This window comes from Canis lupus, chromosome 15, assembly GCF_011100685.1.
Source record: "Canis lupus familiaris isolate Mischka breed German Shepherd chromosome 15, alternate assembly UU_Cfam_GSD_1.0, whole genome shotgun sequence".
Taxonomy (NCBI): domain Eukaryota; kingdom Metazoa; phylum Chordata; class Mammalia; order Carnivora; family Canidae; genus Canis; species Canis lupus.
In genome coordinates this window covers 9,700,755-9,714,515 of record NC_049236.1, presented here as the reverse complement: position 1 = coordinate 9,714,515, position 13,761 = coordinate 9,700,755, and the positions used below count along the sequence as shown (strand labels likewise).

Sequence of the window (13,761 nt, the reverse complement as noted above, 5' to 3'; positions counted from 1 at the left end):
CTTAAATTAGATTGAGATGGGGATCCCTGGGTGGCGCAGCGGTTTAGCACCTGCCTTTGGCCCAGGGCGCGATCCTGGAGACCCAGGATCGAATCCCACGTCGGGCTCCCAGTGCATGGAGCCTGCTTCTCCCCCTGCCTGTGTCTCTGCCTCTTTCTCTCTCTTTCACTGTGTGCCTATCATAAATAAAAAATTAAAAAAAAATTAGATTGAGATGATTACTTTCATGATTATAGAAGAGGAATTTAAGTCTTACAAAGGCTTATCCAAGCCACAGCCAAAATGGGAAAGCTAGGATACCTCATCCTTGGCTCTCTAATTCTAGGGTCAAGTTCTTTCTATTCCATTTTGCTGTCTCTCATGGAAAAGTACTGGAAAGTCATATAAATAAAGATAAAGAAAATATTCCTCATGCATATTGAGATCCATGGACTTCTCTTAAAAAGACAAATTGTGGTTTGCACTGAAGAACTCAAATTCTCAAATTGCAGTAGTCAGATAGACTCTTGACTCATTCTCTGAAATAACTCTTTTAAACCTTCCTCTCCTTTTTGTGCCACATTTCCTTGGAAAAAATCCTGAGAATTAATATTTATGGAGTGTTTAGTATCTAGTGGGTATTGCTCTAAGCTCTTTACATGTATGAACTCATATATCCACAGAACAACCTGCTATTATTTTCTTCATTTTAAAGATGGAGAAATTGAAGCACAAAGAAGTTAGAAAAGTTGTCTAAGGTCATAATAGCTACTAAGTGATTGGTCTGAGGATTCAAATCCAGGTACTGTGGCACCAGAGTCTACATTCTTAACCACTAAGCTTTGAGCCTCTTCTCAACTAGAAGCAGAGAGAAACTCATTCATTTCTCTATTATCAAACTAATCCATGCATTTAAACTCATACTCTCTGCTCTCCTTCTTGTTACTAGGATGAAGTATTCCTGCTCCTGGTTTCACTGGTGAATTTCACCAAACATTCTAGGAAGAATCAATGTGAATCTTTCTCAAACTCTTCCAAAAAAATTGAAGAGGAATGAACCCTCCCATACTCATTTTACGAGGTCAGCATTATCCTGATCCCAAAGCTAGACAATGACACTACGAGGAAACTACAGGCCAATATCCCTTGTGAATATAGTTGTAAAAATTTTCCACTGTGAGATTCATCCCTGGGATGCAAAAAACGGTTCAACCTATATGAATAAAAAAATATGACACCTCACATTAATAGAGTGAAAGATTAAAATCATATCATCATCTCAATAGGTGCAGAAAAAGCATCTGACAAAGTTCAACATTCTTTCATTATAAAAACCCTCAACCAGTTGGGTATTTACATAATAAAAGCCATATATGACAAATCCATGTTTCAATGTTGAAAGGTTGAAAGTCTTCACACTAAGATCAGGAATAAGACAAGGGTACACACTCTCACCACTCCTATTCACCATAGCACTGGAAGTTCTAGCCAGGGCAAGCAGGCAAGAAAAAAAAAATGTATTCAAATTAGAAAGGAAGAAGTCAAATTGTTTCTGTTTGCAGATGACATGATTGTATAAAAAAAAAAAGTTTTAAAGACTTCACCAAAAACCTTAGATCTAATCCATGAATTCAATAAAGTTGCAGGATACAAAATCAATATCCAGAATCAGTACTATCTCTACATGCAAACAATGAATTATCTGAAAAAGAAATAAATAAAACAATGCCACTTACAATAGCACCAAAAGTAATAAAATACTTAGGCATAAATCTAACCAAGGAGGTGAAAGATCTGTACACTGTAAACTATAAGACAATGTAAGAAATTGAAGAATACACAAATGAATGGAAAGATATTCTATGTTTGTGGATTGGAAGAATTAATGTTAAAATATCCATACTATCCACAGTCACCTATAGATTCAATGCAATCCCTCTCAAGATTCCAAAGGCATTTTTTTACAGATGGAAAAAAATCCTAAAATTTATTTGGAAGTACAAAAGACCCTGAATAGCCAAAGCCATCCTGAGAAAGAAAAACAAAGCTGTTTAAGTATGGCGTTCTCTAATTTCAAACTATATTACAAAGCTATAGTAATCAAAACAGTATGATACTTGCTTAAAAACAGATATATAGACCAATGGAACAGAAATGAAAGCCCAGAAATAAATCCATGCATATACAGTCAACTAACATATGTATCTATTTCAAACTGGAAAATATTCATCAGAGTTGCTCTTTTATTTTTTATTGAAGTATAATTAACATAGTGTTATATTAGTTTCAGGCGTACAATATAATTCAACAATTGTATACTTTTCTCAGTGCTCATCAAGATGAGTATAGTCTTAATTCCCACCCTCACTCCCTTTTAAAAGATTCTATTTATTTTTTTTGAGAGAAAGAGGGAGATCAGGAAGAGACTGAGAGGGAGAAGCAGACTCTCCAGTGAGTAGACAGCCCAACACAGGGCTCGATCCCAGGAGCTTGAGATAATGACCTGAGCTGAAGGCAGATGCTTAATTGACTGAGCCACCCAGGGGCCCCCTCTTAATCCCCTTTATCTATTTTACCCCTCCTTCCAGCCATTTCCCTTCTGGCAACCACCAGTTTGTTCTTTGTATATGAGTCTGGTTTTGTTCTTATTGTTGTCTCTTTTATCCGTTGTTTTGTTTCTTAAATTCCACATATGAGTGAAATCATATGGTATTTATGTTTCTTTGACTTATTTCACTTAGCATCACACCCTCTAGGTCCATTCATGTTCTACAATCAACTAATATTTGACATAATAACCTAGACTATTCATAATTGGTGCTGGGAAAATTGGATATTATTCATATGCAAAATAATAAAATCAGACCCCTCACAAAAATTAACTCAAAATGAATTAAAGATCTGAAACATCTTCAAATCATAAGATCTGAAAGCATAAAACTCCTAGAAGAAAACATAGGATAAAAGCTTCCGGACATCGGTCTCGGCAATGATTTTTTTTGGATATGGTACTTACAACATAAGCAATGAAAGCAAAAATAAACAAGTGAGATTTGTCAAATTAAAAGACAATCAAAAGGTTAAAACTTCCAGTTATAGGATAAATAAGTTTTGGAAATGTACCTCATGGTGACGATAGTTATAATATATTGTGTATTTGAAAGTTCTAAGAGAGTGGATCTTAAAAGTTCTTATCACAAGAAAAAATTGTGTGATGAGGTGGTAGATATTAATAAAACAGTGCGGTAATCATTTCATGATGTATATCAAGTTGTGTATGTAATCACACATATTTATATGTATATATAAATAATTATGTGGTACACAAACTTATCCAGTGTTGTGTCAATTATATCTCAATAAAACTGGGAAAAAAGATAATGAGGAGATTAAGCATGATCAATTTAATCTTACTTTAGATTTGTACCTAGTTTGATTAGCTAGCAAATAGGTTCTCTGTTTAGCTCCCTCAGTGATATTCTGTTTCCTAGAGTTTGTGTTATCAGCAAAGAGAAAGGATTCACAACACAGAACCTGAATAAAAGTACTTTTTAGGTTCAAAAAATAAATAAAAGACAAAGAAAACCCCTCCCTTGACCTCAACTCCACTTCTAGCAAATGCCTCACTTCTCAGCTCCCTTTTTATCTCTTTCCCTCATATCTTCATGGCTGTCTCTTTCTTATCCTTTACATCTTAATTTAAATGCCATTTTCGTACCCCTCATCCCCATATAAAGTAGCCACCCACTGGCTATTATATCAACTTATATTTTTTGCAAGATTTTTAAAAGATCAGTATTAGATATTTTTCTTATTTACTTTTTTGGTTAGTATTTGCTTTTTATCATCAAATTTAAGCTTTTAGAAATCAAGGAACCTGTCTGGCTCCTTTGCATTGCATTCCCAGGACTCGAACAGTGTCTTATAAAGCAGGACAATATTTTCATTGTCCTTATAGGCTCTAAGTGATCCATGCTTACATCTCCGACCTTGTTTCCTATACTTTCTCTCCAGCTCACTGTTCCACTGTAGAGAGCAAAATGGAATCTCTCATGTTAAGCAGGAGCCTGTATCAGGCAATGAAGCAAGTAGTTAAAGGTATAGCACCTACAATAGATCTCTGGGACCAACATCAGCTAACACCCCAGAACTGATAACAAGCAGAACCAGAGGAGTTCTGCAAGGTCCCAAAACCAATTAAATGCCTTCAAAACGGGCGGGGGGGGGGGGGGGGATTCTTGCAGCAAATTGTCAGACTCTTCAGACATGACCTCTCCATGACCACTTTAACAAGGCAACTGCCGGGGAAGGTTCTGCTCAACTGATCTCTGACCAGAACTGAGATCCTTCACTGCTTGAATATAATAAGCAGTAAGTGCTGAGAACTGACCTGGACCAGACTGAGGCCTTATCTCAGCTGTGTGTCCACAGACTGACTTTGCATTGGTTCCTTAATTTCCTACATCTTTCTGTATTTTTTGTTTGTTATGTGATTTGTCTTCTGTCCTGCTCTCTGTGCTGTGTAAGAAGCTAAGTTTAATCACATGGTGAAATAACATTGAGTCTGGAAGCCTGAACCTGCTTTATAATTATGATTAGCTTTGCTTTATGATTGAACAAAGCTGACATTGTGCAAAGACTCATGTATGTGCTTCACAGTGTGCTCATGACATCCACTGACACTGAACCTGCTGTTCCTTCAACATGTCTGGTCTTTTTCTTTTTTTTTTAATTTTTATTTATTTATGATAGTCACAGAGAGAGAGAGAGAGGCAGAGACACAGGCAGAGGGAGAAGCAGGCTCTATGCACCGGGAGCCCGATGTGGGATTCGATCCCAGGTCTCCAGGATCGCGCCCTGGGCCAAAGGCAGGCGCCAAACCGCTGCACCAGCACAGGGATCCCTGTCTGGTCTTTTTGAAAATTTTTTTTTTAAATTTCTATTTACTTATGATAGTCACACACACACAGAGAGAGAGAGGGGCAGAGACATAGGCAGAGGGAGAAGCAGGCTCCATGCACCGGGAGCCCGACGTGGGATTCGATCCCGGGTCTCCAGGATCGCGCCCAGGGCCAAAGGCAGGCGCCAAACCGCTGCACCACCCAGGGATCCCTGGTCTTTGAATTTGTTATTCCTTCCCCCGAAGGCTCTTCTCCCAGGTTCCCTCCTTCACTTTCTTCCGGTCTTTGCTCAAAAGTTACCTTCTCATTCAAGCATTCTTCATTTGGGAAATTAAAATTGCATCTCCTACGTTCTGCCTCTCATTTTTCTCCATAGCACTTACCAGTGATAATTTGCTATTTATTTTGTTGCCTGTTTCCTTCTGCCCCTCATGAAGTCTGTGCCGAATCCCAAAGCCTAAAAGTGTGTCTAGCACAAAATAGCAAGTATGTCTTACGTGAATGGATTTCTTTCTTTGTGTGTATGTGTGTGTGTGTGTGAATGGATTTCTGAGATGAATGCATACATGAGTATCATATATGAAATCTTTGGGACCCGTAAGGTATCATCATGGGTAATAAAATTATTTATGTGACTCAGTAATCCTAGTGGTATTCATGCTTGCCTTTCTCACGTCCCTGGGAAGGTCTAAGGTGACGGCTGGGGGCAGGGGCGGGGGCGGGGAGCTGACCGCAGCAGCAGCGGCTGGCCCCGCCCGGCCCCGCCCGGCCCCGCCCGGCCCCGCCCCTTCCCGCGGCGGCCCCGCCCCCAGCCGGTGAATACCTTATAGCGAGTGACGTCAGGCCGTTTGTTGTCATTGGCGGCTCCCAAGATGGCGTCTATCATGGAAGGGCCGCTGAGTAAATGGACCAACGTGATGAAGGGGTGGCAGTACCGTTGGTTTGTGCTGGACTACAATGCAGGGCTGCTTTCCTATTACACGGTGAGACCTCAGGGGGCAGAACTCCGAGAGCCCCAGGGGTCGCTCCCGGGGCGGGGTGCTAAGCTGGGGGCGCCGCCGTGCGAGGGGTTCCCTCGAGGGGAGGCCTTACGTCCGGGGGAGCCAATGGCGGTGGAGGAGATGCCGGCGCAGCCAATAAGCAGGCAGTGGCTGTCTGGTTTACGGGCTAGGGGCGAGCCGAGTTCCGTTTTTAGGGTCCTGCGTGGAGCTGTGGTGGGATCCAGCGCGGTGTAGGCAGGTGACGGCGGTGGTAGCAGTGATTTAAAGGCTCGGGCCACGCAGTCTGTGTGCCCTCCCCCCCCCCCCCCGAGACCCCGAAGCCGGCCGCGCCCCTTAGCTTCCCTCCTGGGATTAAAGAGCGCGGTTTCCTGCGGGCGACGGTCACACGAGCGGGGCCCGGTGCTCAGGCTTGCGGGCGACACGGGGGAGTCTGAAGCCCCTCGCGTCTGCCCGGACGGAGTGTGTCTTTTATGGGACGCGCTCCTCCGTCCTGAGAGAGGCGAGCGGCACCGAAGCCTGAACTTTTGCAGCCGAGGGCTTCCTCCCCAGGCGTCTCCTGTTAGCGAAAGCCGCCTGGAGACTGCGGTGTCTCCTGAAAGTTGTGTCGCGGAGGGGGCTCGGGGTGGGGCTCCACCGTCATTCAGCGCTAACTAGCGGCGGGGGCAAGTGCCGGAATGGCCTTGAATCTTAGGTTCTGACTACCCGTTCCACACCTACCGCATTAGAAATAGAAGGTGGGTGGTATTAGAGAAATTACCTAAAAAGGTGCCGTCTCCGAATAGTGTATAGTTAATAATAGCCACTGAGAGGGAAGAAACCACTTAAAAGGACGAAATAGAACTCCCTGAAGGCTTCAGAAAATTAGAAGAAAAAATCATCATTTGAGAAGGATTAATATTGATGAGAGAAATATTTATTTGTTCATTTAAAAATATTTATTGAACTCCCACTGTATGTTAGTTATTATTGCTTTGGGCTAGGTGTGTGTGTGACACACGTGTGCGTTTGAGCAAGAATCAGCAGAGATCAAGGTCCATTCTTTTTCTTGGGAGCCAATATTCTAGTTTAGTGGCTCCCATAATTCATTTCACTCACAATAACTATGTAAGGTATGTACTTGTGATCCTCATTTTATAGTTTTGGAATTTGAGGCTCCAGGCTTTTAAGTAATTTGCTCAAGATCACAAAGCTAGCAGTAAGTGGTGTGATCAGGATTCCAGATTCCTGGCTTTCTGTTTTCACTGCACTTCACTTTCACTGCAGGGAGGAGGAAAGTGCAAGCTGTGAGTTACTAAAGGCAAGTCTACAGGAGTAAAAAAAAAAAAAAAAAAAAAAAGTTACTTTCAACGCCCTTTAACTACTTACATCCTTTCTCTACATAATTTTTATTTTTACTTTTTTAAAGATTTTATTTATTCATGAGAGACACACAGAGAGAGACAGAGACACAGGCAGAGGGAGAAGCAGCTCCCTGCGGGGAACCTGATGTGGGACTCCATTCCAGGACCCTGATGTGGGACTCGATTTCCAGGATTACGCCCTGAGCCAAAGGCAGACACTCAATTACTGAGCCACCGAGGTACCCCATCTACATACTTTTTAAAGGGAGAAAAAGACCAAAATCTGAATGAGATTTAAGCCTATCATTCACGATTATCTTTAGGTAGCCATGAAGGAGATGCAACTGAACACTGTATCTTGAAAACTCTGGAGTAATGAAATCCTATAGCTCAGATAAATGAAGAGTAATGTTGGGTTTCAGTAGATACCATAATTAGAAATTCCCACTGACCCTTTCCAGCCTATTCAAGGTAGGGTAATTTCAATAAGTGGCAATATGGAATTAACTTAACTCTACAAATCCCAAATTTGTATTGGTTTAAATCTAGGGCCGTACTCTAGAGGCCGAAAGCTGGGTTCTTAGGAGCTCGTAGCCCTTTTTCCTGTTTTTCTGCCTTTTCTGCATCCTTTTACTGCCTCCTTTCCCTTTTAGTTTTTAAATACCTTGATAAATCTCTCCTTGCCCTAAATACAGATTTTTCATATACTACTTCTCTCCTTTCCCCCTTACCCTTCTCCCTTCTCAGAAGGGAGAAATATGTAATTTTTCCCTTCTGAGACCAGACTCAATGAAACATCATCCTTGCCAGCTGAAGGAGATATCCTATTTCTCACTAATGTCTATTTAGAAGTCTCCCCCCACTCCCCCAGTTTTTTGGTGTCAAAGCATTTGCTTGTAGAGAAACATCAGGGAAATATTATAAAGTAAAATTATCTTGTGAAAATAAAATAATACCTAATCCCAAATTAGAGGAGGAGGAGGTCCAGCAAACATGAAAAGAGGATAGGTATCTACTTAAAGACAAAATAGGAGACATGTTGAACATTGGCAAGGACTTCTGTACGCTTGGACATTATTTTACTATGTTAGGATTCAGAAGGCTGGGCAGCCCTGGTGGCTCAGCGGTTTAGCGCCGCCTTCAGCCCAGGGCGTGATCCTGGAGACCCGGGATCGAGTCCCATTTTGGGCTCTCTGCATGGAGCCTGCTTCTCCCTCTGCCTGTGTCTCTGCCTCTCCCTCTCTGTGTCTCTCATGAATTAATAAATAAAATCTTAAAAAAAAAAAAAAAGGATTCAGAAGGCTTAGAAGATACAGTTTAGTGATTTGTGTGGGGCTTATAACTTGGAGCTACATCTTCCAGAAAGAGTATCTGAATTAGTTATATTAGCCTTTTAACAGAGTAATAAATAGCAAGTCACCCTGTTCCTTGTTTTCAGAATCACTTAGGCTCTGGTCTGGCTCGTGGTTGGAGGTCTATTCCAGCATGGCCATGAAAACCCTGAACTAAAGTAGATTGGCCTTGCTTTAGAGTTGTCCTGTACTGAAAATTGATATTGGAATAATCTTAGAGTTGGGTTAGAATCACTGGGATTGCCGTGAATTGAATAGATTCGCCTAAATGTCACCTCAGCCTGGATCTTTTTCTCTGGGCCTAGGCCCAGACCTAGACCTGTTCTCTGGGAATGAATGATCTTTTTATTTTATCTTTCTTTTATTTTCATACTCTGTGAATTTTCAGTTTTTTAAAAAGAGCTTCATATAGTATTGTTCTGCCCAATACAGGAAGAGAGAAACTGATTATCTCTTTTAGGAAAGTAGATTTAGGCAGTCTTTTTAGCTCTAGTTCAATCTTTTAATTATTAGAAACAATGTAATACAGTTCATTCAGCAAGTATTAATTTGGGGTTGACTTTGTAATAGGCATTGTGTTATACATGGTAGAGGTACAGAATGAAGGAGAGATTCCCTTCTACCTAGGAACTCACATTCTAGCAGCAGACACCTAAACATAATTTCAAAACAATATGATAAATTCTACAATAGAAATAAGAGTAGAGTGCTGTGGGAACATTGCCTGGAAAAGGCAAGGGAGACATTTGAGCTGAGATTTATAGGATAAAGGAAGAAGAGCATTTCAGGCAATAGGTGGGAAACTTGAGAAAATGAAAGTGCATTAAGAAGATACTGAGAATTTCTGAGTAGCTCTCATGTAAAGATGTGTATAGGAGATAGGAAGATATTGAGTCCAGAAGGCATTTGGAGCAGCTAAGGTATAATTTGGGAACAGTGTCTGAACAGCTACCATTTATGTGAATCATGATCATAGAGGAAGATGAGAAAGGAAGGAAAATTGTGGGAATTATAGGTATATGAGGAGTTAGAAGGTTAGAAAGTTAGTGAAGATCATGCCTTTTGTAACCTTTTGAGAACCTACTGTGTGCCAGGTGCTATGCTGAAAAAGGTGTTAAAATGGCAAATAAAATGGAAATAATCCTTGCTTTCATGATACCTAGAGTATCCTGGGGGATACAGCAAGTAAGACCTGTGATCTGGGAAGCATAGGATGGATGCTTTTGGGTATGTAGGTATGTTACTTGACTCAGTCTTGGAAGGTCAGGAAAGGTTTCCTAGAAGAAACAGATTTGCTGTGACCTGAACGATGAATAGAAGTTAACTATGTGAGCAGAGAGAGGTAACTGCTTGAGATAGAGGGAATAAATGTTTTCAGAGGAGACAAGAATCAGGAAATTGACAGTCATGGAGTTTGAGCTGTGAGATGGACAGTACTGAGATCTAGAGAGGTAGGAAGGGGCCAGATAATGAAAGGCTTTCTTGGTAAACCACCTAAGGAATTTAAACTTTACTCCCCAGGGCATTGGAAAGTCATTTAGGTGTTGTGAATACTTTTTATTAAAGAAAATTTCAAACATATATAAAAGAGGGTAGTAAACTGAATTACTGTCATCCAGCTTGTACAATTATCAACATATGGCCAATCTAGTTTTGTTAATACTTCCACCAACTCCTTCCTTCCCCCATTGGTTTGTTTTAACGCAGATCCCAGATACTGTATCCTTTCATTTGTGAATATTTCAAATGTATTACTAAAAATTAAGGTCTCTCTCTTTTAAAAAATGTTAAAACAATGCAATTATTACAACTAAATATTATTATTATTTTTTTACAACTAAATATTATTAATACTAATTTACTAATATCAAATATGTAGTCTGTGTTCAATTTCCTTAAATGTCTCAAACATCTTTCCCTCATCAGTTGGTTTGAGTCAGGATTCCAAACAAGATCCACACATAAATTTATAGGTCCTTCTTCCTTTTTATTTTTCTCTCTCTCTCTTTTTTTTTATCACTTGTTGAAGAAACCGGATCTCACTTATCCTGTAGAATTTTCTGCATTCTGGATTTTGCTGGCAACATTCTTGTGGTATGTTTAAACATGTTCCTTTGTTGTCCATATTTCCTACAATAGAGGAACTGTATAAACTGATAATTAGAGCTAGAAGCTTAATCCTGTTTTTTTTTTTTTTTCTTTTGGGCAAGAATTTTTCATATGTGAAACATTACATCAAGTGGCACATGATGTCTGGTTGTCTCTGATTTTAAAATTGATCAAGAGGTACAGGTAGGGATCCCTGGGTGGCGCAGCGGTTTAGTGCCTGCCTTTGGCCTGGGGCGCGATCCTGGAGACCCGGGATCGAATCCCACATCGGGCTCCCGGTGCATGGAGCCTGCTTCTCCCTCTGCCTGTGTCTCTGCCTCTCTCTCTCTCTCTCTCTCTGTGTGACTATCATAAATAAATAAAAATTAAAAAAAAATAATTTGGGGAAAATTGTAACTAATTTGACAGATAAAAAGGTCTTTAATATACAGCAAGCTTTACAAAAAAAAAAAAAGAGGTACAGGTAAAATTTGTATTCTTTAAAGAAGACTGTCATTACAGAGAAATAATCAAGTCACATTGACAGGCCTTAGTGACTGGATAGGAGTGAAAGGGGAGGAGTCATTTAATGAAATGCAGGTTTTTGGTTTTACACGGATGAATGATAGGGAAGTTAGGAAGAACAGGTTGGGGGAGCGGTTGCTTTGGGGGCATATTGAAATTGATGTAAAAATGTCCTATAGTCTGGAATTGAGGGGAAAAAATCTGGTTAGATACATATTAGCTTTATATATGGAGAATTGAGAAAGTGAGAATAGATAGGATGCTGAGAAACATCATTGGATTAGTTACTGCTTTATAACAAAGTATCCCAATACCTAGCAATTTAAAACAAAAACCATTTATTATCATAGTTTCTGTGGCTCAGAACTTTGAGTGACTTAGCTGGATGGTTCTGGTGTAGGGTCTCAAGAAGTTGCAGTCAAGATATTGGCTCAGATTGCAGTCCTGTGAAAGGCTTGACTGGAGTTGGAGGATCTGCTTCCAGGATGACTCACTCTCACAGCAGTTGGCAGCAGGCTTCAGTTCCTTGCTGGCTGTTGGAATGTGGCCTCAGTTCTTCATCAGCTAGCCTCTCCATTGGGTTAGGCTAGTGTTTATCATAGGCTTTATGGCTTCACCCAGAAGGAGTGATCAAAGTGAAAGCAAGGAGGTAGCTGCAATGCCTTTTATGACTTAGTCTGAGAACATGACTTCTGCCTTATTTGGTTCATTACAAATGCACCATACAGTTTAGCTTATGCTCATGGGGATGGGAATTTCAGGCATCGAGAGGGGAATTAGTCCCTACCTTTTGAAAGAAGTGTCAAAAGAATTTGTGGACAGTTTTTTAAGCCATAGTCATATTCAAAGAATTGGCAGAGAAGAAAGCCTACAGAGGAGAGTGACAAGGGACAGCCAGAGATGTAAGAGAAAAACCAGAAGAATGTGGCAGTCAACGTGTAGGAATAGTGAGTTGGCTTGAATATTGTTGAGAAGACTGAATAGGTAAAGACCTGTAAAAATATCCACCAGATTGATCAATTTGGACAATTGATGACCTTGGTGAGATCAATTTCTGTGGGGTGGTTAGTTTGGAAGAAAGGCAGATTGGAATGGTTTAGAGAGTAAGGTGTAAGAAGTAGAAAAAGTAGATTGCTCAAGATGTTTCATTGTGAAAGAGGCAGAGAGGGATATAGAACTAAGGGGTAGGGATTCTGAGAGGATTTTGTTTAAATGTAGGGACAAGAATCAAGGTCCATGTTAAAAATGAGGGTAGAGTCAGGACTTATGAGCATAGTGAAGATTTAGATCAATGCCATGGGACCTGGAAAAAGGAATGGCTAGGGACACATTAAAGGTTATTCCAGTTGTTTGAGGAACTAGATGAGATTATAAAGTATGATTTGTTTCATCATTACACAAAAATGTTTAACTCTCTTTATATTTTGTTTTTGTAACATTTTGGAGAGAAAGTTAGAAAGTGAATTAATTAGTAAGTTACCAGGGCGGCTCAAGGTATTCTTAGTAAAAAGAATCATTAGAAAAATCATATGTTCTTCACTATTACATGCTGCCTGGAAGAGACTCATAATGATTCTGCATTTCAGAACCACTGGTAGTTGAAACACATTTAAGTGTCATCTGAAGTCTTTAGCAGTGTTTGGAAGATGATCAAAAATTTTGAAGAGCTTAAGTATATGTATTTTTCTTGCAAAGATGTAAAAGAGGTAGTTTCAGGTTCTCCTAGAAAGGTATCAGCACCACTCTCATCAAACAGTTAAAAGTGAATTTATACTTTTGTAAATAAACTCTTTTTGACAGTTTTTATTGAGCTTAAATGGTATATGTTAAGAAGTCCAAAACTAGTAAAGTAGCTTTTGAATTGTAAAAGGAACAAAACACAGAGAGGAGAGAGAGAGGCAGAGACACAGGCAGAGGGAGAAGCAGGCCCCATGCTGGGAGCCTGATGTGGGACTCGATTCTGGGTCCTCAGGATCCCGCCCTGGCCGAAGGCGGCGCTAAACCACTGAGCCACCCAGGCTGTCAGAAAAATTGTATCTAATCTAATGTCCTGAAAAGAAAACAAAGGTTCTAAAATGGTAAGTAGTATCAGTGAAGATATATATGGAAATTTTGTATCGTTTGTTTTCTTGACTACTCTAGTCTGCCTTGATTTTTTTTCTCCCCTGTTTTAATACCCTTGAAACTTGCTCATATAATTCTTTGGGCATTTAATCATTTTATATTTGTTATCATTAACTAGCTGTATCCATGGTACATTCTATATCTGTACAACAAGTTTGTAAACTTCTTAATGGCAATACTGAGCATCATGATCTTCAAGTCCTACAGTGTGGCACATTGTTCTTGTAGTGAATGGAATGTCCAAGGCCCTTAAAACTAGGTTTAGAGATGAGATTCAAAAGGCTGTTTTGGAATTGTGTCTCATGTATCCTTTTAAGTTTTTCAGACTATACTACTAATAAATATATATGTTTCCATGGTTTATGTAAAACATGAGTGAGCTTATATCCACAACAGTGGCTTTTGTTTAATTATCTGGAGCCTGTAGAACTGTGTGGGATCGTTTGCTTAG

The 13,761-nt window shown here is 40.0% G+C and overlaps 1 protein-coding gene across 6 annotated transcripts in view; it reads left to right on the top strand.

Annotated features, from left to right (window-relative positions):
- The first annotated feature begins 5,714 nt into the window (after nucleotides 1–5,714).
- Nucleotides 5,715–13,761, top strand: part of OSBPL9 (oxysterol binding protein like 9) — a 160,757-nt gene continuing 152,710 nt past the window's right edge. For 4 of the 6 annotated variants that reach the window (XM_038558042.1, XM_038558041.1, XM_038558039.1 and 1 more), the window contains exon 1: nucleotides 5,715–5,863. In XM_038558042.1, the coding sequence (XP_038413970.1) occupies nucleotides 5,753–5,863 (111 nt within the window). In that variant the 5' untranslated portion in view covers nucleotides 5,715–5,752. The remainder of the gene's footprint in view (nucleotides 5,864–13,761) is intronic. The other 2 variants (XM_038558040.1, XM_038558043.1) reach the window with 2 other exon arrangements.